The sequence below is a fragment of the Equus przewalskii genome, chromosome 14 (assembly GCF_037783145.1).
Source record: "Equus przewalskii isolate Varuska chromosome 14, EquPr2, whole genome shotgun sequence".
NCBI lineage: Eukaryota > Metazoa > Chordata > Mammalia > Perissodactyla > Equidae > Equus > Equus przewalskii.
Genome location: NC_091844.1, coordinates 55,258,735 through 55,278,650, shown reverse-complemented (window position 1 = coordinate 55,278,650; position 19,916 = coordinate 55,258,735). Strand labels below are relative to the sequence as shown.

At 37.6% G+C, this 19,916-nt stretch overlaps 1 protein-coding gene across 16 annotated transcripts in view; it reads left to right on the top strand.

The window, feature by feature from the left end:
* MTA3 (metastasis associated 1 family member 3) overlaps positions 1-19,916 on the top strand; it is a 187,320-nt gene that overhangs the window by 113,853 nt on the left and 53,551 nt on the right. For all 16 annotated transcript variants that reach the window (XM_070574017.1, XM_070574014.1, XM_070574016.1 and 13 more), the window contains 2 exons: positions 7,718-7,820; positions 10,646-10,745. In XM_070574017.1, the coding sequence (XP_070430118.1) occupies positions 7,718-7,820; positions 10,646-10,745 (203 nt within the window). The remainder of the gene's footprint in view (positions 1-7,717; positions 7,821-10,645; positions 10,746-19,916) is intronic.

The following is a 19,916-nucleotide window of genomic DNA, read 5'->3' as shown; positions in this document are numbered from 1 at the left end:
ATTTGGGGAGTTATGCCAGTTATCTGCCAAAGGCATTCTTTGTATATAGAAAAATGTGACTAAATATTCGTTAATATGACAGATCTTAGAGTTCATTAACAAGTATTAATTTCCTTTAATGTTTCTCCTGGTAGTCTTCTGGGTGAGTGGTTTACAAACTTTATTCAGGCAATAGAACCCTTTCTTTAAATGAAATGTTACACAACATGATCTTGAATGAAATAAGAGAAGTCAGGTTGTTGTGGGTGAGGCGGAGGAGAAGGCCCCATTGAGTCTCTTGAGGTACCCTAGCGAGCCTCAGGATTCAGAAAATTGCAAGTTGAAGGCCGCTGTTCAGTACTCCACACCTGTTAGAATTCCTTCTCTTTGTTACACAAAATCTCCTAATAAACTTTGCACAGTTAGAAGTGCTTAGGATGCTGTCCCTTTATAACATAGCATAACAAAGAGGTTCCGCTCTATTCTCTTTGCTTCTTCCCATTTTTTAAATCCAAAAATTATTTTATTGCAAATAAAAAGGGATTGTGGTAGATAAGATCATCCCTCAGGTCATCCCTTCTTACCCACCGTTAACCGATGTGGTTAATTTAGCATGTTCTCCCAAATGTTTGTTACATAAATGTTACATAGAGATCTGTGAAATTCTATTCTATGCAGTGTTCCACTGTGTGGTAGATCCAGGTTTATTTTATCTGTCTCTTGTTATATGTTTTATGGTGGGGCAAGTTTTCCCTCAATGTTTTTTCTTTTTTTTTTTTTTCAGATTTTTTTTTTTTTTAAATGTTTCCTTTTTCTCCCAAAGCCCTCCGGTACATAGTTGTGTATTTTTAGTTGTGGGTCCTTCTAGTTGTGGCATGCGGGATGCCCCCTCAGCGTGGCTTGATGAGCGGTGCCATGTCCGGACTCAGCATTTGAACTGGTGAAATCCTGGACTGCTGAAGCAGAGCGCACAAACTTAACCACTCGGCCACGGGCCTGGCCCCACCTCAATGGTTTTTAAAAATCTTTGGGGAATGGGGCTCTTATCTCATCGATTGCTTTTTCTTACTGTTGAACTTTATCAGATCAGTTTGTCAATTTCTTTTCTTTCAGATTTCATTAGGATTCTGATTGAAGTTGTATTAATATTATATGATACTTTAGGAGGGGATTGATTATAATATTGAGCAGTGCGTGGATCTGTAGAAACAGAGGTTTCTATTCTGTTCCACTGGTCTATTTGTCTCTTCATACTCTAATAACTTGCTGTTTTAATTATAGAGGCTTTGTAGTATGTGTTAGTATCTGGTGAGGCTAGTTCTCTTGTTTTTCTGAAAGAATTTTATTATCAGCTTGTCTACCACCAGAAAAAAACTCTTCCTTCCTATTTTTATTGGAGTTGCAGTTAATTTTTCAGTTAATTTAGGGAGAACAGACAGTTTGATGAGTTTGAAACATCTTAACTGGAAATAAGGGATGTCTTTCCCTTTATTCAAGGCCACATTTAGGTCTTGGAGGTTTTTTTTTTTTAATATAGATTTTATACATTTCTTGTGAAGTTCATTTTTAAGTTTATTATTTGTTAGCTTTATTTGTAAGTATTCAGCTTGTTCCCCCAAAGATTATTTATTTATTTATTTATTTTTGTTTTTGAGGAGGATCAGCCCTGAGCTAACACCTGCTGCCAATCCTCCTCTTTTTGCTGAGGAAGACTGGCCCTGAGCTCACATCCGTGCCCATCTTCCTCTACTTTATATGTGGGACGCCTGCCACAGCATGGCTTGCCAAGTGGTGCCATGTCCACACCCGCGATCCAAACCAGCGAACCCCGGGCTGCCGACGCGGAACGTGGGCACTTAACCGCTGCACCATCAGGCCGGCCCCAGTATTCAGCTTTACCAAAGAAAAATAACATATTTTTCATCATAAATGAAGAGGTCGCTTTGGACTGTTTATTTCACCCTAAAGTATTTATCATATCCAAAATGTTTCTTTTCATTTGTAATCAGGCAACCAACTGGATTCGAGATTTAAAGAATCCCCTTCTTTTTTCTAATTATAGTCACACACTGCACAACAGTGTTTCAGTCAGTGATGGACTGCAGGTATGGCGGTGGTCCCATAAGATTAGTGCCACATAGCCTAGGTGTGTAGTCGGCTGTGCCATCTAGATTTGTGTGAGTGCACTCTGTGATGTTTGCACAATGATGAGGTTTCCTAATGATACATTTCTCAGAACATATTCCCATCTTTAAGTGATGCATGGCTGATACATTTTCAGGGGAGAACATGTTGGGAGGCAAATAGGTATACCAACAGTTAAACCACACTTGAAAAACAGGGACATTACCATCATAGAAACTTCTATACATAGCCAGTACCTATTTTCAGGGGAATTAAATAGTATAAAACATATTCAAGGACAGATATTTTAAGACTTGTTAGGGCCGGCCCGGTGGTGTAGCAGTTAAGTTTGTGCACTCTGCTTCTATGGCCTGGGGTTTACCTGTTCAGATCCTGGGTATGGACCTACGTATTGCTCATCAAGGCATGCTGTGGCAGCATCCCACATAGAAGAAGTGGCAGGACTTACAACTAGGATATACAGCTATGTAAGATAATAATAAAATAAATTAAAAAATAAATAAAAATTTAAAAAAGACTTGCTGTGATATGTGTTTACTAACCCTTTTGATGGTCTTGAGTGGTTGCGTTTTGACCAGTGGCCAGATTCCAATTTTCATTGGCACGGGATGTAGAATTTGAATTAATATCCTGAGTAGTGGCAGCGTCAGCACCATGCCAGAATATATTAGAGGCTTGCCTTCTTTATGAATTTATCTTGATGGATTCTAAGCCATCATTATGGCATTTGTCTTGCTAGTGAATAAATTCTTTTTGTGACTTTAGAATTTTTAAATTCATTTATGTCTATCCAGCATCTAACAAATTCTTGAGGTCTGGAAAGATCAGTATGTAGTTTGCAAAGGAAGGTAATGGTTTCTTTGAGAATGCAAATCTTATTGAGTTTGAATAAACCACCTACAGAATTTTCCATTGAAAAACATATCACAGCGTGGGAAGTTTTGAATTATTAGTTCACTGTATTGTAACACTGATATTTTAAGAAACAAATCTGTTTACATATTAAAATTTGTAGCTGTTAAAATGTATTACAGTAACATTAATTAAACTAAAATGACTCTGGATTCACAGGTTTGGGTAAAGCCTGGCTGTACTGTTTTAGCTGAGAAACCTTGGGAAAACTATTTAACCCCTCTAAGTTCTTATTTCTTCCTCTTGAAAAAGGGAGTAATAATGTGTGTGCGTACATCGTAGTGTTGTGATGATCAAATGAAGTAATTCTTGTGAAGCGTTTAGTGGCACAGCACCGACCCTCATCGTTAGCTGTTACAGTTCCTTCTCTCCTGGCCAGCACTGCCTGCTGCTGCTAATTAAATAACTCTTGTCAGTGTTTGGAAATTTCAGGAGGTCTCTATCTTGGAGAGTTAAAGAATTAGTGTAGTCTCTTCTGCCACAATATTTGCTTTTTAAACTTGCATTAGCTCATATGCAGTTGGTAAATAGGAAGATGTCAGTGTAGTGTGAAGTTGGGTCATTTCATGTGAATCTTTTCCCAGCAATCAGGGAAGCAAGTATTCTCACAGGTGAAGAGAGTTTAAGGGAAAAAGATGGAAATTCTATAGAGGCGCCTTCCTCTAGTTTCAGGTAGTGGCTGATAAAGTGGCTTCAAACTCTGTGGTTCAAACTACATGGGGAAGCTTCGAGGTACAGATTGGAGGGGTTATGAAGATACTTCCCCTAGCGTTTAAAGCAACCTTCACCCTGGATTCTATTTTTATTTTTGTTGAAACTGTGCACAATGCCCTGTATCTCAGTGGAGGAAGCATGAGTCCAGGGTTAGGGAGAGTGTTGGTTGACTGACGTACTTGCTGCATGTGTCAGTGGAGATTTAACTGTGCTAGTCTTTTCATTATGATTATTACTTTGTTTGGGTGCTCTTCTCATCAAGTTCAATAGCTTTTCAAAGTTTTGACCTAATTTTCCACAAACCCTATTATTTTTTTGTGTGTAATTTTGTAGAATGTGCTTTTCAGCAACGTGGTGGATGTTAACCAACTTGAAAATAGCAGCCCGTAACAATTAAGTGTAAGTAGGTGTTGACTGCAACCATGTAGAACAGTAATTCTCAGCCTGGGGCAATTTTGTTCCACAGGAGACATTAGACAATGTCTATAGACAGTTTTGGATCTCATGATTGGTGGTGGGGGGTGAGGAGGGAGAGATGCTACTGGCATCTAGTGATTATAGACTGGGGATGCTATTGAATATCCTCTAATGCACAGGACAGCCCCCCACAGCAGAGTTACTCCATCCAAAGTGTCAATAGTGCTGAGGTTGAGAAACTGCCGTAAAGGGTTCTTGGGCCATAGTAAGCACTAGATAAATGTTAACTAATATTTACATAATCAAAATCAAATCTTTTGATTCTGTTTATTTTTGTGCCAGTATAATACTGTTGCTGTATACTATAATCCTATCCAGTTAACTGTTAATCCTTTCTCTTTATTATTCTTTTCATAATAATATTATTTGGTTTGTACAGATTAATATTTGAATCATTTTATTGGCTTCCAAGACTAAAATTTGTTAAATTTAACCTGTTAAGTTACTTGTACAAAAATTATATCCTTAAGATTTTGTGTTCTTTACTCTTTCTTTATACTCAAGTCGTTGTATCTTAAAATATTATAATTTCTTTTTATAAACATACCTCTAATTTTATTTCTTAGTGTTTTATATTTTTGTTGCCACAATGAATGTGAATTTTTTACATTATATTCTTTTTGTTTGGAATGCCGTGAGTTCTTTATACTCATCTTTTATTGTGCCTTTCTAGTAACTTATTATTTCTTTATTTCATAACTTAATACATTGGCCAGAACTTTGAGAACAGTATTAAACAAAAATGGTGATAAATGGCATCTTTGTGCGTTTCTGGATTAACTGTAACAAAATATATAGTACTCTGATGGTTGGTACGAAGAAAATTAATTGTATTTAGAGCAAAGAATCTTTCCACTTGTCTAGGAAAGGGCCTGTAGGATGACAGTTTCATACAGCCTTAGTTTTTCAGAGCCTCTAAACAACATCATGCGCTCTTGGGGGATGTACTGAAGAAGTACTTTGTTGTATTTTCTAGAAATCTTAAGATATAGATGGAGGGTTATGGCTGGCACATTTGAAATCATTGCTGAATCTACATTTCTTCAAAATTATGAAGAAAATATGAAGCAAAAATAGGATGCTATATATATAATCATGCAGTTAGTTGGTAAATACATTTTGTAGGAATTCAGACATTAGAGATCTTCATGGGCTGGGTTATTTAATGATGTGAGACTTGAGCAGATTGGAATTGTCCAGATTATCATAAGAGGAGGGGGTGGAGTGAAATTGTTGCGATGACTGGAATGAACGTGACCAGAGCAGGGAGTTAATCTTGGTCCAGTCTCTGGTACCAGCACAGTTAGCAGGACCATTCCAAGATTACTGCTGGCTTAGCTGAGAATTGAGTTATGCAGGCTCTAAATAAGTTTACTCAAGAGTTTTTCCACTGTGAAGAAATGATCAAACAGTGATATTAATGTAATTATATAGTGAATCCAAAATGGGAAATTCTTGTTTAGTTTAGAGCACTGTTTGATATAGAACATTTTTATATTTATCCTTTTGTTTTTGTTGCTGTTTTTGTTCTCTTCCCATGGTACTGTCTGTATTTTAAGTGTTAGATAAATGCATCCAGAAATGTTTTATTATTGTTTGCAGCAGATTTATTTTAGAATTCTTATACTGAATTCTCTTTCAGCTATATACTGCAGATTGTATGGATGGGATTGAAATGTATCAATTTTACTAGAATTTGAAAAGTATTAGTTTTACCCTTACATTCTGGAGGATATAACAGAGGGTCTTAATATTGAATAGCATCATCATTTTTCATCTTACGTTATTTAAATATATGGAGTTTAAATGTTGATTTATTTTTACCACTACTGTTTTTCTTTTTTACTGTTACTATTTATCTTACTTAAAATGTATTGAAGATGTAGGGAAATGTAATTGTGTCATTCTTTCTCAAGTTTCATGCAGTTTGCAAATTTTGGGGGTTTTAACTGTGAACCTAGTGTTGGATGTCTTGGCTCAGCATGCTGAGAATTGTAAACAAAACAAAGAAAAATGAAATCCTTTCAAACACTTTAGATCTATTTGGCCTAGTGTGTGCTTGTGCTTCTTTGTGTTGGTGGCAGCTGGTTACCTGCCTTTGAAAAGGGCAAGATGAGCCCTCCCTGACAGCAGTGGCTGACTTGGGAGACTGTAGGTGGAATGGCTGGTTCTGCTCTCCCCCTTTCTCCATTAGAGCCATTGATACCTGGTTGCTCCTACCCTAGGTTTGGACATGTTAGAAGCCCATCCTCTGGGTTTGTCAGTCACCAGCGGATGTTTAGCTTCGTAGCATGTCAGTGCAAGGCATTTTGCCTGCTTTATAGATGCAGTGAGCAAAAGCAAAACAAAGCCCAAACCAGTCCTGATAGGAAATCCATAGCTGTAAATCCAAATTCTGATTGACTCCCAAGTCTATTTTCTAGTACTATCCTGTGTTTTCACATTGAGTCCTGCCTGATGGTTATATCTCCTTGTGAGATATTCCTAAAACAAAGCATCCTGAGTTATCACAGTCTTTTCCTCAGCCCTTGCCTCCTGTTTATTTACTTCTTTTTGTTAATGCCAACACCATCCCTGTAGTTCTCAAGACTTGAAATCTACCTGCTACATCCAGTTTATCGCTGACATTCCTACATCTTCTCTCTTTGCTCTCTGTTGTCGCTGTCAGTACCATGTCTCTTTGTCTTCATCGGGTATCTCTGTAGAGCAGATTATACACCATTGCTAAGTGTGAGATGAGAAGTTTGGTTCTGGTCTTGTCACTGTCCTACGAAAAAGGCAAGGGCTCTCATTAGTTGCAAATAAGATCTATTCAGAAAATCTCTGCAGAACCTTCAGTAATATGTTCATAACCTGCCTCTCTTGGCTGTCTCCCCTCATTCCTCTTAATACACTCCTGACAAAATGAGCTGCTTTTTTCTCTATCACGTTTTAAAGCCCCATGACTTTGTTCATGTTCTCATTTCCTACTCTAAGGCATCCTCTCCTGCCAGTGCATTCATACCTGTCAGTTCTTAGCAGAAATGCCGCTCCCTTCATGACATCGTTCCCTAGCTAGCCTGAAATGATTTCTCTAATCTTTGGAATCTTACAGCCATATCTGTATGTCTCTTATGATGTCTCTTTCTTTTCATCTGTGTCATAGTTACTTATGTGTAAGTTTTATTATAGTTTAAGTGTCTTGCAGCAGGAGTGCTTTCTGTTTTGTCTTTAAATCCTTAGCGTGAGGCTGAGTGCCTCACACATACAAGTACTCAGGAAATACATGTTAATGACTAGATGCAGACACCCTGTGGTTGGTTTGGTTGTGTTGTTATCAGTGCTTACTTTACAGAGTATTCCGCATTGCTGTCTGAAAGAATGTACCAAAACCCTGAACATTGACCTTACATTTTTCATGCTGCGGAGACTACAGTCATCAATCGTTATGTGACAGTGTAAGGGTGTGCCTTGTGAGTAACAAAATTCCATTTCGTTTGTTCTCTGACAGGAGAATCAGATGAGAGGGAACAGTCAAAATTGGAAGTTAAAGTTTGGGACCCAGATAGCCCACTTACAGATCGACAGATTGACCAGTTTTTAGTTGTAGCACGGTGAGTATGGCACTACTGAGTCAAGAAGTATCTTTTCTTTTTATAAAAGAATTTACAGGTATATGTGTTTTCCTTTCTTTGTATTCTGCTTTCTTTCATTGGTTGTAATTTTATTTTTCTAGTCATGTAAGAAAGCCTAATATATATCACACCACTTCCTAAAGAATATGCCTTATTATCATTAGCTTTTGTTTTAAAAATGAAAAGAGATTTATTAGTTTTTACTGATTAGCAAAATAATAAATACTCCTTATAAAAATTTAAGCACTATAGAAAAGTATAAAGAAGAAATTCAACACCTGAAATCCCATCTCTTTCATTAAAGCAGTGATCTTTTTTACGCGAGTCAGGGTTATTCGAGTCAGGGTTATTCGGGTGTTGTTAATAATGTGTGCCTGGAATGCCTCTTTCTGCACCTCTGCGTGAGTGAGGCCGGTCGCTAAGCACAGGGCTTTCCTTTGAGAGATCTAAGCTTCCCTGCCTGGCTGGTTTGCTTGCTTCCTTCTCTCCCCTACTTTTCCTCTATTCTTGAGAAAATAAATGGGACAGAAATTTATTTTTATTTTTTTAATTATAAAAGTGAATGATGTTCATGGGGGAATTGCGGCAAAGCAGAAAGTAAATGAGATTGTAATAGCAGAAAAGTTGGGGAAAAAACCCAGAAGAACATCAGCAGGCAGTTGACGAATGAATTGAGGTATACTCAATAATGAACTATTTACACCAATTAAAATGAATTAGAGGTATATGTAGCAAAGAGATAAATCTCAAAAATAATGTTGAATGAGGATACGCATAGTATGATCACTTATAAAAAGTTTTACAGTGTGCAGTGTCTTATTTCATTAATGGGCAAATATATGCAAATGCATATTTATATATATATATGAGTTCTAGGAATGTGTATAGGGGGCTCTGACAAAATTTATAGTATTTATATCCTTTAAAAAATGAACCAAACAGCAAAATAGTAGAATCAGGTAGATCTGGACATGGTTAGTAGGTTCTTCATTATATTCTCTAATTTTCTGTTGAACTCTTTTTGTAATACAAAGGAAAAAAGAGTCTTAGCCCGTGCTTAGACAGCACTGTGCATAATGTCAGTCACCATGGAAATCATATATTGTATTGGTGGCTAGGCATTCGCACTCCGGTGCCCACATGCCTTGCCACTAAGTGATGAGATGAAGAGACTTGATGTACATTGTTGGGAAGGAGCCAGTCAGTGGAATAGACAAGACTGAAGATTTGGTAGTAGAAATGAGTCATTTGTGGAACTACTGGCCTAGAGTCTCCAGACAGGTTACCCAAATTTGGGGTTATTTAGTAGACACTGCAGTTGTAGATTTGATTTCCATTTTGTTTTTTCGTTTTCCTGAATGGCAAGGGCCATATGTTTCCTTTTTCCTTGAAGCCAGTGTGAGAGGCACCGAGGAGATGCACCTTGTATCTTTTTCAATATTTGTTTTAAAAAAAATCTTCTAAATAAAAACTAAGACCACAATCAAATACCACTGTACATCCCACCAGGATGGTTAAAATGTAAAAACCCAACAGTGCCAAGCATTGGTGAAGAGGGGAGCAGCAGCCAGCATTCTCACACCCTGCTGTGGGGAGTAGAAGCTGGTACAGCTGCTTTGGAAAACTGTTTGCTGTCATCTAACATACACATACTTTGTTTCACTCCTAAATATATACCCAGGAGAAATGCATACATACACCTTTGCACCAGAAGTTAGGTACACAGATGACATGAATGGCAGTATTCATAGAAGCCCCAAACTGGAAACTAATATTCATTAACAATAGAGTCGGGGTGGGGGGGCCATACAAAGGAATGCTCCATAGCAAGGAAAATGAATGAACACAGCTACAGCCAGCAGCATAGGTGAATCCACAAACATAATTTTGAACAAAAGAAGCTGGACGTGAGAAGAGTATGTAGTGTATGATTGTATTTAAGTTCTCAAATGAGCAAAATTAGCCTACAGTGTTAGAATCCAGGATGGTGTTTCCCTTTGGGGAAGAAGGAGGGAGTAGTGATTGGGAAGGAGCATGAGGAGTCATTTGGGGTGCTGTCACGTCCTGTTTCTTGACCTCGATGTTGGCGAAATGGATGGTTCACTTTGTCATAACTAAATAGCTGTACAATGTGTACTGTTCTGCACGTGTGTTACATTTTAGTTAAAACATCTAAAAATTCTCTTCCTCAGCTAACATGTTTAAAATACAGACGAGGAGCAAGTCTTATCTTCATTTCATGCTTTATCTCTTGAGGTTAGGGTTCTCTACGTATGAGAAGGCCTTCTAAATCATTAATGGAAAATCAGCGTTGTGGTAATTGTTTTGTTTTTTTAATGGAAATCTGTTATATATTGAGTCCTCATAGGATGAGGTTGCTACTGTTGATATCACTTTTCAAGGAAAGGATGTTAATGGGATTTCACAATTTGGGCCAAAAAAATGGTCAGAACTTACTTTGCAGTAATAGTCAAACTCTGCAACTAATATCCTTCTCATTTTTGAGCACATTTGAATACTCAGTTGTTTACTCCATGGTATTTCATAATAGATCTTTCCCTTCTTTGTGCCAGACAAGCTGTTTTTTCTTAATTTAATTATAATGACCCATATATAGTAAATTGGCTTGTCAGTTCTTAAATCTTACAGAAAATACTTTTAATTTGATATTTGATTTTCAAATATCCAAGAACTTGTTTGACTTTTCTTTTACAATTTTTCATTCACTACCCAAATGTGTTTTTCTAAGGATAAAAAAATAACAGAGCTTTAATTTTTCCTCATTGTTTTTGCGGTTCATTCAGGGCTGTTGGAACATTTGCTCGAGCCCTTGATTGCAGCAGTTCTGTAAGGCAGCCTAGTTTGCACATGAGCGCAGCTGCAGCTTCTCGAGACATCACCCTGGTAAGATGCTTTTTGAAATTTTGGGTTTATTATTTCTTCTGCCACTTGCTTAATTTTAAAGCCGGTATAGCAATGTTGTAGATATGAGGGCTTTCTGGCTCTTAGCCCTGCTGACTGCTGGATTGATTTGGCGTGGCTGGTTGGTTGACTGGGGTGTCTCAGTCCTCAGTCACCTGTTATTATTTGTGAGCTAAGTAGGAACGACTGTTCACAGAGGAGGTCTGAAATGGTAAAAAATACTTTGGGGAAAACAATTCCACATTCTCACCCATCTGTTTTCACTGTATTCCATCTGTGTACTTAAATAGTTGTAGATCATACATAGTGCTGTACGGTTTTTTTCAGTGAAAGTGACCACCTCTTGAAACCATTGCCATAGGAGTTATTCTATTGTAAGGTCATTGTTTAGTATCAATATTTAAAGGTTTTCTGTCTGTTCATTAGAAGGAGGTTCTGTTTTCATACATTTCATTGTATTGTGATTGCTATCTTCTAAGACTAATTCCTCTTTTCCCTTGGTGATCAGATGACGCTTCCTGTGTTCGCTTTAGTTACACCTCGAGGTACTGCCTGCTGGGGCCAGGCGCTGGGCTTGGCACTTGCTTCTTTCTCTGCACCCTCAGCAAACCAGACATGCAGGTTTTCGCCAATTGAAGTTACTGTATTTGACTGCCACAGTCCTTTGAGATAGGCATGGTAGGATGCCCATTTACAGATGAGAAAACTGAGGTTTGGTGAGGTTAAGTTATTTGACTGATACTCATTAATTACATGTAATAAAAGTTTCAATTTTATTTTCTGATGGAATACAATGATAGGTTTCATTCCTTTCTCATTATATTTCAATCTGAAATGTTTCCATAAAATATAATGTAAAAACTCATATTAAAATGTACGCCAAATTTGTCTAAGGCTTTCTTGTATTTTTCTGTAATTATAGATAATGAAGAAAGCATTAATAATCTGAAGCCATTTTGGAACTCCTTTTTTTATTGTTTCTCAGAGACTGGAGTGTTGTTTATAGAAGCAAGTTTGTTGTCTCCATCAGTACATTAATATTTTATATAAAAGTTTAGGGGTTTCAAAATAGGTTTGTATTTTGTTTAGAACTTGTAGAGTACTACTTTACTGAAGAAGCAAGAGCACAGATGGCACATTTATAAAAACCTTCAAAATTGTCAGTAATATTTATGTGAACCAGAACTACATAGAATTTAATCATCACATGTATGTTTTTTCCTGTTTGAAAATTTTTTCCAGTTCTAAAGTTAATGTGTGCTTATTAGGAAAAATTGAAAACTAAGTGCAGCAGCGGCCAAAAAAAGTTTTGTTCTCATTACCTAGAGTAGACTATTCTTACCATTTTCTTATGTTTCCTTTCAGCCACTTTTGTTACATTATAAATGATAATAGCAAATTACAGAATAGTATGGAAGTCCAGGTAATAAAACTCCACATAATGCCACCTAAACCAAATGTTAATATTTTAGTTCTTTGGATTGAAAACCTTTTCAACCGTTATATAAATGTTGAAGTCTGTGGTCCTATTCCCCATCCTCCACCTGTACCTCTGACCCCCTCCACCCCTGCCTCCTCTCAACAGGCAGCCACTGTAACAAACCTGCTGTGTTGCTAGTCTGTGTTTTTATAGTTTTGCTATGTATTTATGTATCCAAAGACAATGTAAACATGTTTTTCATGTGTTTAAATTTATTCTGTAACATTTTGCCATTTGCCTATTATTGAGGTCTCGTTTTAACTACTTCCTAAATACATACTTACTTCACTCATTTTAACTACTTGGGTAGTATTCGTAGTATTGTTTCCTAGAACATCTGGAGTGCTTTAAACACGTTTTTCTTTTGCTCTTTTGCTCCTGCCCGTAATGCATTGAAATTTCCAACACCTGTCCTTGGTGAGCATGTGTGTGAGCTTTCTAGGCAATAACTAGAATTGAAATAGTTATCATAGTGATTCGTAGGGCAGTGCTCATTTTGAATTTGACAGAAGCAGCCAAATTATTCTGCACAGCATGGTAGAAATTTATAATCTCACAAGCAGATAATGAGCATTCTCTTTTCTTCATCCATTACCTTACATTGTCTTCAACACTTGGTATTTTCAGACTAAAAGTTTTACTAAGCTGATGCTGTCTCATTTTGTTTTTTAAGCATGTTTTCATATGTTTATTGGCTCTTCAGGTTTTTCCTTCTTTGTACTTTAGATTCTTAGCCTTTGTCTGTTTTTCACTTGCACTGTTATATTTTTTTTCTAGTAGTTTTATTCATATTTGAGACTAAATATATCTGGAGTTTATTTTTAAGAATGGAGTAAAGTAGGGGTTTAATTTTGTTTTTCTCCATATGGAAAATAAATCATTCCAACACCTTTTATTGAATCTGTTGTTTCCTCATGATTTTGTAATACCCCTTCTATCTTATTTCAAGGTCCTAGATATGCTTAGGTCTGCTTCTGGATTCTTAATCTATTCTCTTTTGTTCTGTTGATCTATTTTTCCCTGTGCAAGCACCACGTTATAATAATTTTTTTTTGTTTATTTTTTTTGAGGAAGATTGGCCCTGAGCTAACATCCTGCCCATCTTCCTCTGCTTTATATGTGGGACTCCTGCCACAGCATGGCTTGATAAGCAGTGCATGTGTCTGTGCCAGGGATCCGAACTGGCAAACCCTGGGTCACTGAAGCGGAGCATGTGAACTTAGCCACTGCACCACGAGGCTGGCCCCCAAATTATAATAGATTTTGGGAGCTATAAGACAAGTCCCACGTGAGCTTTCTTTTTCTTTGTTTTTTCTTTTTGAGGAAAATTAGCCCTGAGCTAACTACTGCCAATCCTCGTCTTTTTGCTGAGGAAGACTGGCCCTGAGCTAACATCCATGCCCATCTTCCTCTCCTTTCTATGTGGGACGCCTACCACAGCATGGCTTTTGCCAAGCAGTACCATGTCCGCACCCGTGATCCAAACCGGCGAACCCGGGGCTGCTGAGAAGCAGGATGTGCGAACTTAACCGCTGTGTCACTGGGCCAGCCCCATGAACTTTCTTTTTAATGTATAGTTGAAGGCATTTAAAAAAATTTTGTACTTTGCCACCCCCATGTTTTCCCTAACTATATGACATAAACACTTTTTCATATCATTAGAAGAAGCTGGAAAGTTTTTTTCTAATGTTGTATGAACTTGCCTTCTATAGATACATGGTTACTCACGTAGCTAGTCTCTTGTGGTATAGCACTATTCTTAGGAGATAATGCCTCTCAGGTTATGACTGGATGCTATTCCTGTCATCGCCCAGCAAGTTCCCTCTACCCTGTCTGAGGAGCGAGAGTGGAAAGCCAGTTCTTGAGATGGTAGAGCTCTGTGACAGTTGGGGCTGAGTGGCCTAAAGACGAGTCTGATGGGAAGAGCAGGTGTGTAGGCACTTGGTTTGCAGCTGCAGCAGCTCTCTGCTTCCCACTGCTGGTGGCTGGTGGGACAGCAGATGAGTTTCTTCAGGAAGAGGGCAGAGTTTTCAAGACTCAGTATTTGTTTCTGTCAGTGAAAGACATCTATAAAAGAAGCATTTTAAAGAGGATGCAGCCTGTATACCTTCATTAGTTTAAATACCATATTGTGTGTATCTCTTGCAGTACTTGCCTAGTATGTTCCTTCTAGGCAGGTACTCACGCCCTCCAGTGTTTTCATCTCTTCTGTTTTGTTTCCTGTAGAATTTAGCAATTTGGAGGTCACTTTTGTATTACATCTATTAAATAATTTATTATTGTAATTGCCATTTTTTTAAGCAGAAATACACTCAGAGGCTCAGGAAATTGTGTTTTGTCGTGTTTGAACAGCTGGTTTCAGAGACAGGATTTGAATCTGTTGTTGACTCTTACTAAGGAGTTCTCTCTACCAGATCCCCTCTTCTGTTTCATTCTCGTTAAAGTGTCTTGGGATTCAATATCGTTATTGTTGTCTGTCTTGGATTAGGCAGCACTGAAGATCATTCTTTTGTCTGCAACATTTAAATGCCTTGGTTTCCTGCTCTAACTACTATATAAGACTCTTTATGTTTTTGTTTTGTTTGGTGAGGAAGATTGGCCCTGGGTTAAAGTCTCTTGCTAATCCTTCTCCTTTTGCTTGAGTAAAATTGTCCTTGAGCTAACATCTGTGCCAATCTTCCTCTATTTTGTATGTGGGATGCCACAACAGCATGGCTTGATGAGCGGTGTGTAGATGCGTGCGCAGGATCCAAACCCATGAACCCTGGGCTGTTGAAGCTGAGAGTGCAAACTTAACCACTGCGCCACTGGCCTGGCCCCTAAGACTCTTTATGTTGTTTTTGTGTTGAGGTTATATTGTTTTCAGTGCCATAAAACTGACATCTTTCAGAAGCTGCAAAAGTGGAAAGAAATTGATATCCTTTTATTTCAGATGCCATGACCTACACCTTCAATCCTGTTTGCAGGGTGGTAGCATGCGTTCTACTTTGATGTTAAAGTATAAGATCCTGAGGCATTCCTATAAAAATGAGTGGAAGTGGTTAAAATTGATAATATGTTGGTAATATGAATTTTGCAAATTGTTTTCTAAAAGGAACATATGAAAGGCTGATAAGTTTTGTGCCATTAGATGACAATGAACGCATCATTCAGTTGAATTTGGAGAGTCAAATTCTTATTTTTCTTTTGGTGTTTACAGGCCTGTACAGATCATGTTAGCAACTTTCTCCATCAGGTAACCAGAGTATGGATTTGGAGACCTCCCACTGCAGAGAGGGCAGGGTTGTGCAACTGCCGGAGCCAGGTAGTCTGTCCTAGGTGATTTCTCTGTGGCCCTTCCTGTGAGGACTGCTTAATTGGCATTCCTAATCCGACACATCCTTTTATCCAAGACAATGTGTGCCACTTGTCAAATCACCAGTAATATTTTAGAAGCCGCTAATTAAGCTGCCTGTAGATCTCTAGATCTAACTTCCTCATTTTGAGATCTGTTATGGACATAGCTGGACTGTGAATTTCAGATACTACAAGATGTGTAGTAAGGTTTATAATTGTTAAAAAATTGACGCCATGGAGGCTTCGTATATTTCACGCTTGTTTCATTAAACTGTAAAGTGTACTTTGTACAACATGCAAAGAAAAAAATCAGTTTACAACAATACCTACATTGATCTCCCCTTCTCCCTTTTGTGGAAACAAAATTCCTTAGAACAAAGTCAACCCTGAGGTGGTTAGTAAGTAGCGGTTGGTGGACGTTTTGCCTGTTAGTTGCTTGTGGTCTGCACCCTCGTGGCTGGAGGGGCAGAGTGCCGTGTACATTCAGGGAGCTGTTGCTGGAGCAGAGCCTGAGTCTGGGAGAACACGTAATTGTACAGGTACTAGATTTCTCTTTTGCCTGGACTTTGAGGACTAAAGCAAGTTGAAGGGTAGGATCTAAGAAAAAGAGCTTTTTGAGTTGTTTGGGGCCTTAGAAATCTTGGATAGACTGTATTAGAGATAATGGTGAAGTACCTCATACAAGAGTAGAAATTTAGATTTCCTGATGTTACGTTGGTTCTGAAAAAGGTCAGGCTGTGTTGATTTAGTAGGGAGGAAATAGTATCCTGGAACATCTCTAATTCCTATATTATATCTGATGGTTTTAAAATGCAACTGATTTTGCTGTCTCTTATCTTATATCCTTTTAGTGGCTTTTAATTGCATTTAGGATAAAAAAAACCTGGATTTTTAAACAGTCAACAAAGACTATGGGGTTTTGGCTGACCTCTCTCTCCAGTCTCTTCCCTACACATGCTCCTCTGTGTTCTTTGGGCTCCGGCCAGGCTATATCCTTCCTTTGGTTCCATGGTCTCCCTCCTGCCACAGGCACTTTGCACATTCAGTTCCCTTTGCCTGGTTGCTCTTACAACCCCATCTAGTTAACTCTTAGTCTTTTTTCAGATCTTATCTAATCTATCAGTCCATGGCAGGTTACTTTGTGATGTGCTCATGTCAAGAACCAACCACGTTTCTCTATGTTAATTGTTTGTAATTAAAAACTCATTTTTGTGATTTATCTGATTGTCTCTCTCTCCTGTTCCCCATGTAGCAGCTTATAGCATCCATTAGTATAGTGGTTCTGTAACTATTTTTCCTCACTGTTGAATCCCCAGCACCTAATATAGTGCCTGGCATATATACTAGGTGTTCAGTAAATAATTGAGAATGAATAAATTAATTTCTATCTCTGGAACAGAGGTTCTTATTAAAATAGGTCATTGGAGTATATTATTTCTATTCTGTTGTTTTTGCATTTCAATAGATATTTTACTGAGTGCCTCTCATCACTAAGAGTGATGTATATTTGAATTCTAATTTCCTTGTATCACCAGAGCTGTACACATACAACCTGAAGACCAGGAATTGTAACAAGATTTAGGCCTGGGATACACTTGTTTAAAAGTTGTGGTAAAATATATAAAATATGTACTACAAAATTTGCCATTTTAACCATTTTTAAGTGTACTATTCTCTGGCATTAAGTATTCACATTCTTGTGCAACTGTCACCATCATCCATCTCCAGAACTTTTTCATCTTTTCCACCTGAAACTCTGCTTATTAAATAATGACTCCCCACTCCCCAGCCCTTGGCAACCACTGTTGTACTTTCTGTCTCTATGAATTTGACTACTCTAGGTACCTCATATAAGTGGAACCATATTTGCCATTTTGTGACTTGCTTATTTCACCTAGCATAATGTCTTCAAGGTTCATCCACATTATAGCATGTGTTTGCATTTTCTGCCTTACCACATTTTGTTTATCCATTCATCTGTCAATAGAAACTTGGGTTGCTTCTACCTTTTGGCTATTATGAATTATGCTACTGTGAACATGGGTATACAAATAGATACACTTTTATGATCTTTAGCTTATGATCCGTATAGCCTTACCCCAGTTAACCTCCTTGGGTCTGAATTTCCTCATCTGCAGTGGGGATAATAGTAAAACCTATCTGCCCTGCTCCAGGGGGTTATGGATTGACAAGAAGGAGTTATACAGATGAACCTCTCTAAGTTGCTGATATATGTGTACAAGCATACAGAACTTGATGGAATTGTGGCGGCTCCCCAGAGCATGCCCCAGGGCTGTTTTTCCTGGGTTCTCTGAGGAGCATAGAGTTCTCTGTGACATCAGCTCCCCAGGTTGAGTGGAAGACAACTGATTTATTGCTATATCGCAAGTCTTTTTGAGCTTCCATCAACATCCCAGCAGAAATTACGTTCAGCAGTCCGTGCACCTTCATTTATTGTAATGTTCACAAACACTGGGCTCTTGTGGCTCTTGAGGCCCTCTCCTCCCTGGGAGAGAAAGCAGGCAGTGCCTCACTGTCCTGAACAAGATCTCTAGCATCCTCTTTCCAGCCTCCAGAAAAGTCTGTCTCTGGATTACCATGTGGCATCAACTTGAGGATTAAACGAGATAATACTTGTAAATCATTTAAAACAGTGTCTGGCACAATGTAAGAGCTCAATAAGTATTAGTTGTTATTGTTGAGATGATGTTGATAAAAATGATGCATTTTCCGCCCAATCTTTGTTGAGTCTAATTTACTTTCTTTTGATTTTACAGCATTATTGATTGTGTAAAAGAGGTTTTGTCATGCCATAGTTACTGTCATTGTAGTAGATTATCAAGCTTGAATATGATCATTAGGCTGTGATTAACTATACATTTTAATGTAATTGTTACAAGGAAATCACTATACGATTTAAAGATCTTCCCCTTAAAACAAGCTATAATTTTTACGATATAAGTTTTCCTACCAAGAGAAGCTTAGAAAAAATAACTTATCTTCCTGATAAGAGACAGTTGATTTAACCAACAATAATTTTATTCTCCAGATATTAACTCTTTGTAAAAATGCTAGCCATTGATCATGCACTTTATTCTGGTGAGTCTGTTCAAATCACACATTTCATTTAGGGCTTTGAGGGTACAGTCGTGTGTCACTTAACTGTGTCCTTAGGCGATTTCGTCATTGTGCGAACATCACAGAGTGTACTTAGAACAAACTGAGATGGTATAGCCTACTCCACACCGGCCTGTATGGTGCTAATCTTAAGGGATCACCATCATACATGTGGTCCATTGTTGACTGAAACGTTGTTATCCAGTGCATGACTGTACTGGGAATTTGAGGATAGTTTGAAAATCAGTTATTATGTCATTGAAAGAAATTGTACTCAGCAGAATATATAAATCGTTTGATTAACATTTTAGGCATTAACTTACATCAGAAATCTAGTCTTCAAAATGAATATAAAATTGATTAAATGAGAATCACATAATTTTTTAAAACTCAATTTGCTAAAACTTATGGGTGTGATCCATGTTTCCAAGGCTATAAATTAGGATTAGAACTAATGGAATACCACTGTAGTGAAAAATATGAAACAGGAAATTTCCCTTCCTTCTAAATACACCATTAAGGCAATAATATTGTACATTAGGCACACTTCTTTTTGTCTGATGATCTATTGCAGATAGGAATTTTAAAATGATATTAAATGAGCTTAGAGACACTGCAGACTGTGCTATGAGAATTGCTTGTATATATTAAGGTCTATTTATCCATCTCTTTCTTTTAAATTTAAGCTTAAATTATTATTATTTTTTATGTTGCCCTTTACTTTTCTTTTTCTCCCATGACTTTGACACTAAGAAGCATCAGAAAGTCATTGTAGATTTGAACTGTGGGGAAATAGAAGGAAAATTGTTCTAACTGCTTTGTCTAGGGTAACTGGTGAGAAGATTTGGATTACAGATGTGAGTTAATGAAGGCCTGTGATTATACGTTCTTAAAACTTATCTTTGTGTTTTGATATAATACAAAAAATAGTACTAAGACTTCCTGTGTTTCCTTCACCCAGATTCCCCAAATGCTAACATTTACCACATTTCCTTTATTGTTCTCTCTCTAGATATACATATTATTATTATTTCTGAATAGTTTGAGAGTACGTTTCAGGATGGATGTCCCTTTATCGCTAAATATTTGAAGAGGTATTTCCTAAAAGAACAAGGATATTCTCTTACATAACGACGGTACAATTGTCAGATTCAGGAAGTGAGCCTTGCTGTAGCACTGTTAATTAATCTAGAGGCTTTCATCAGATTTGCTAGTTGTCC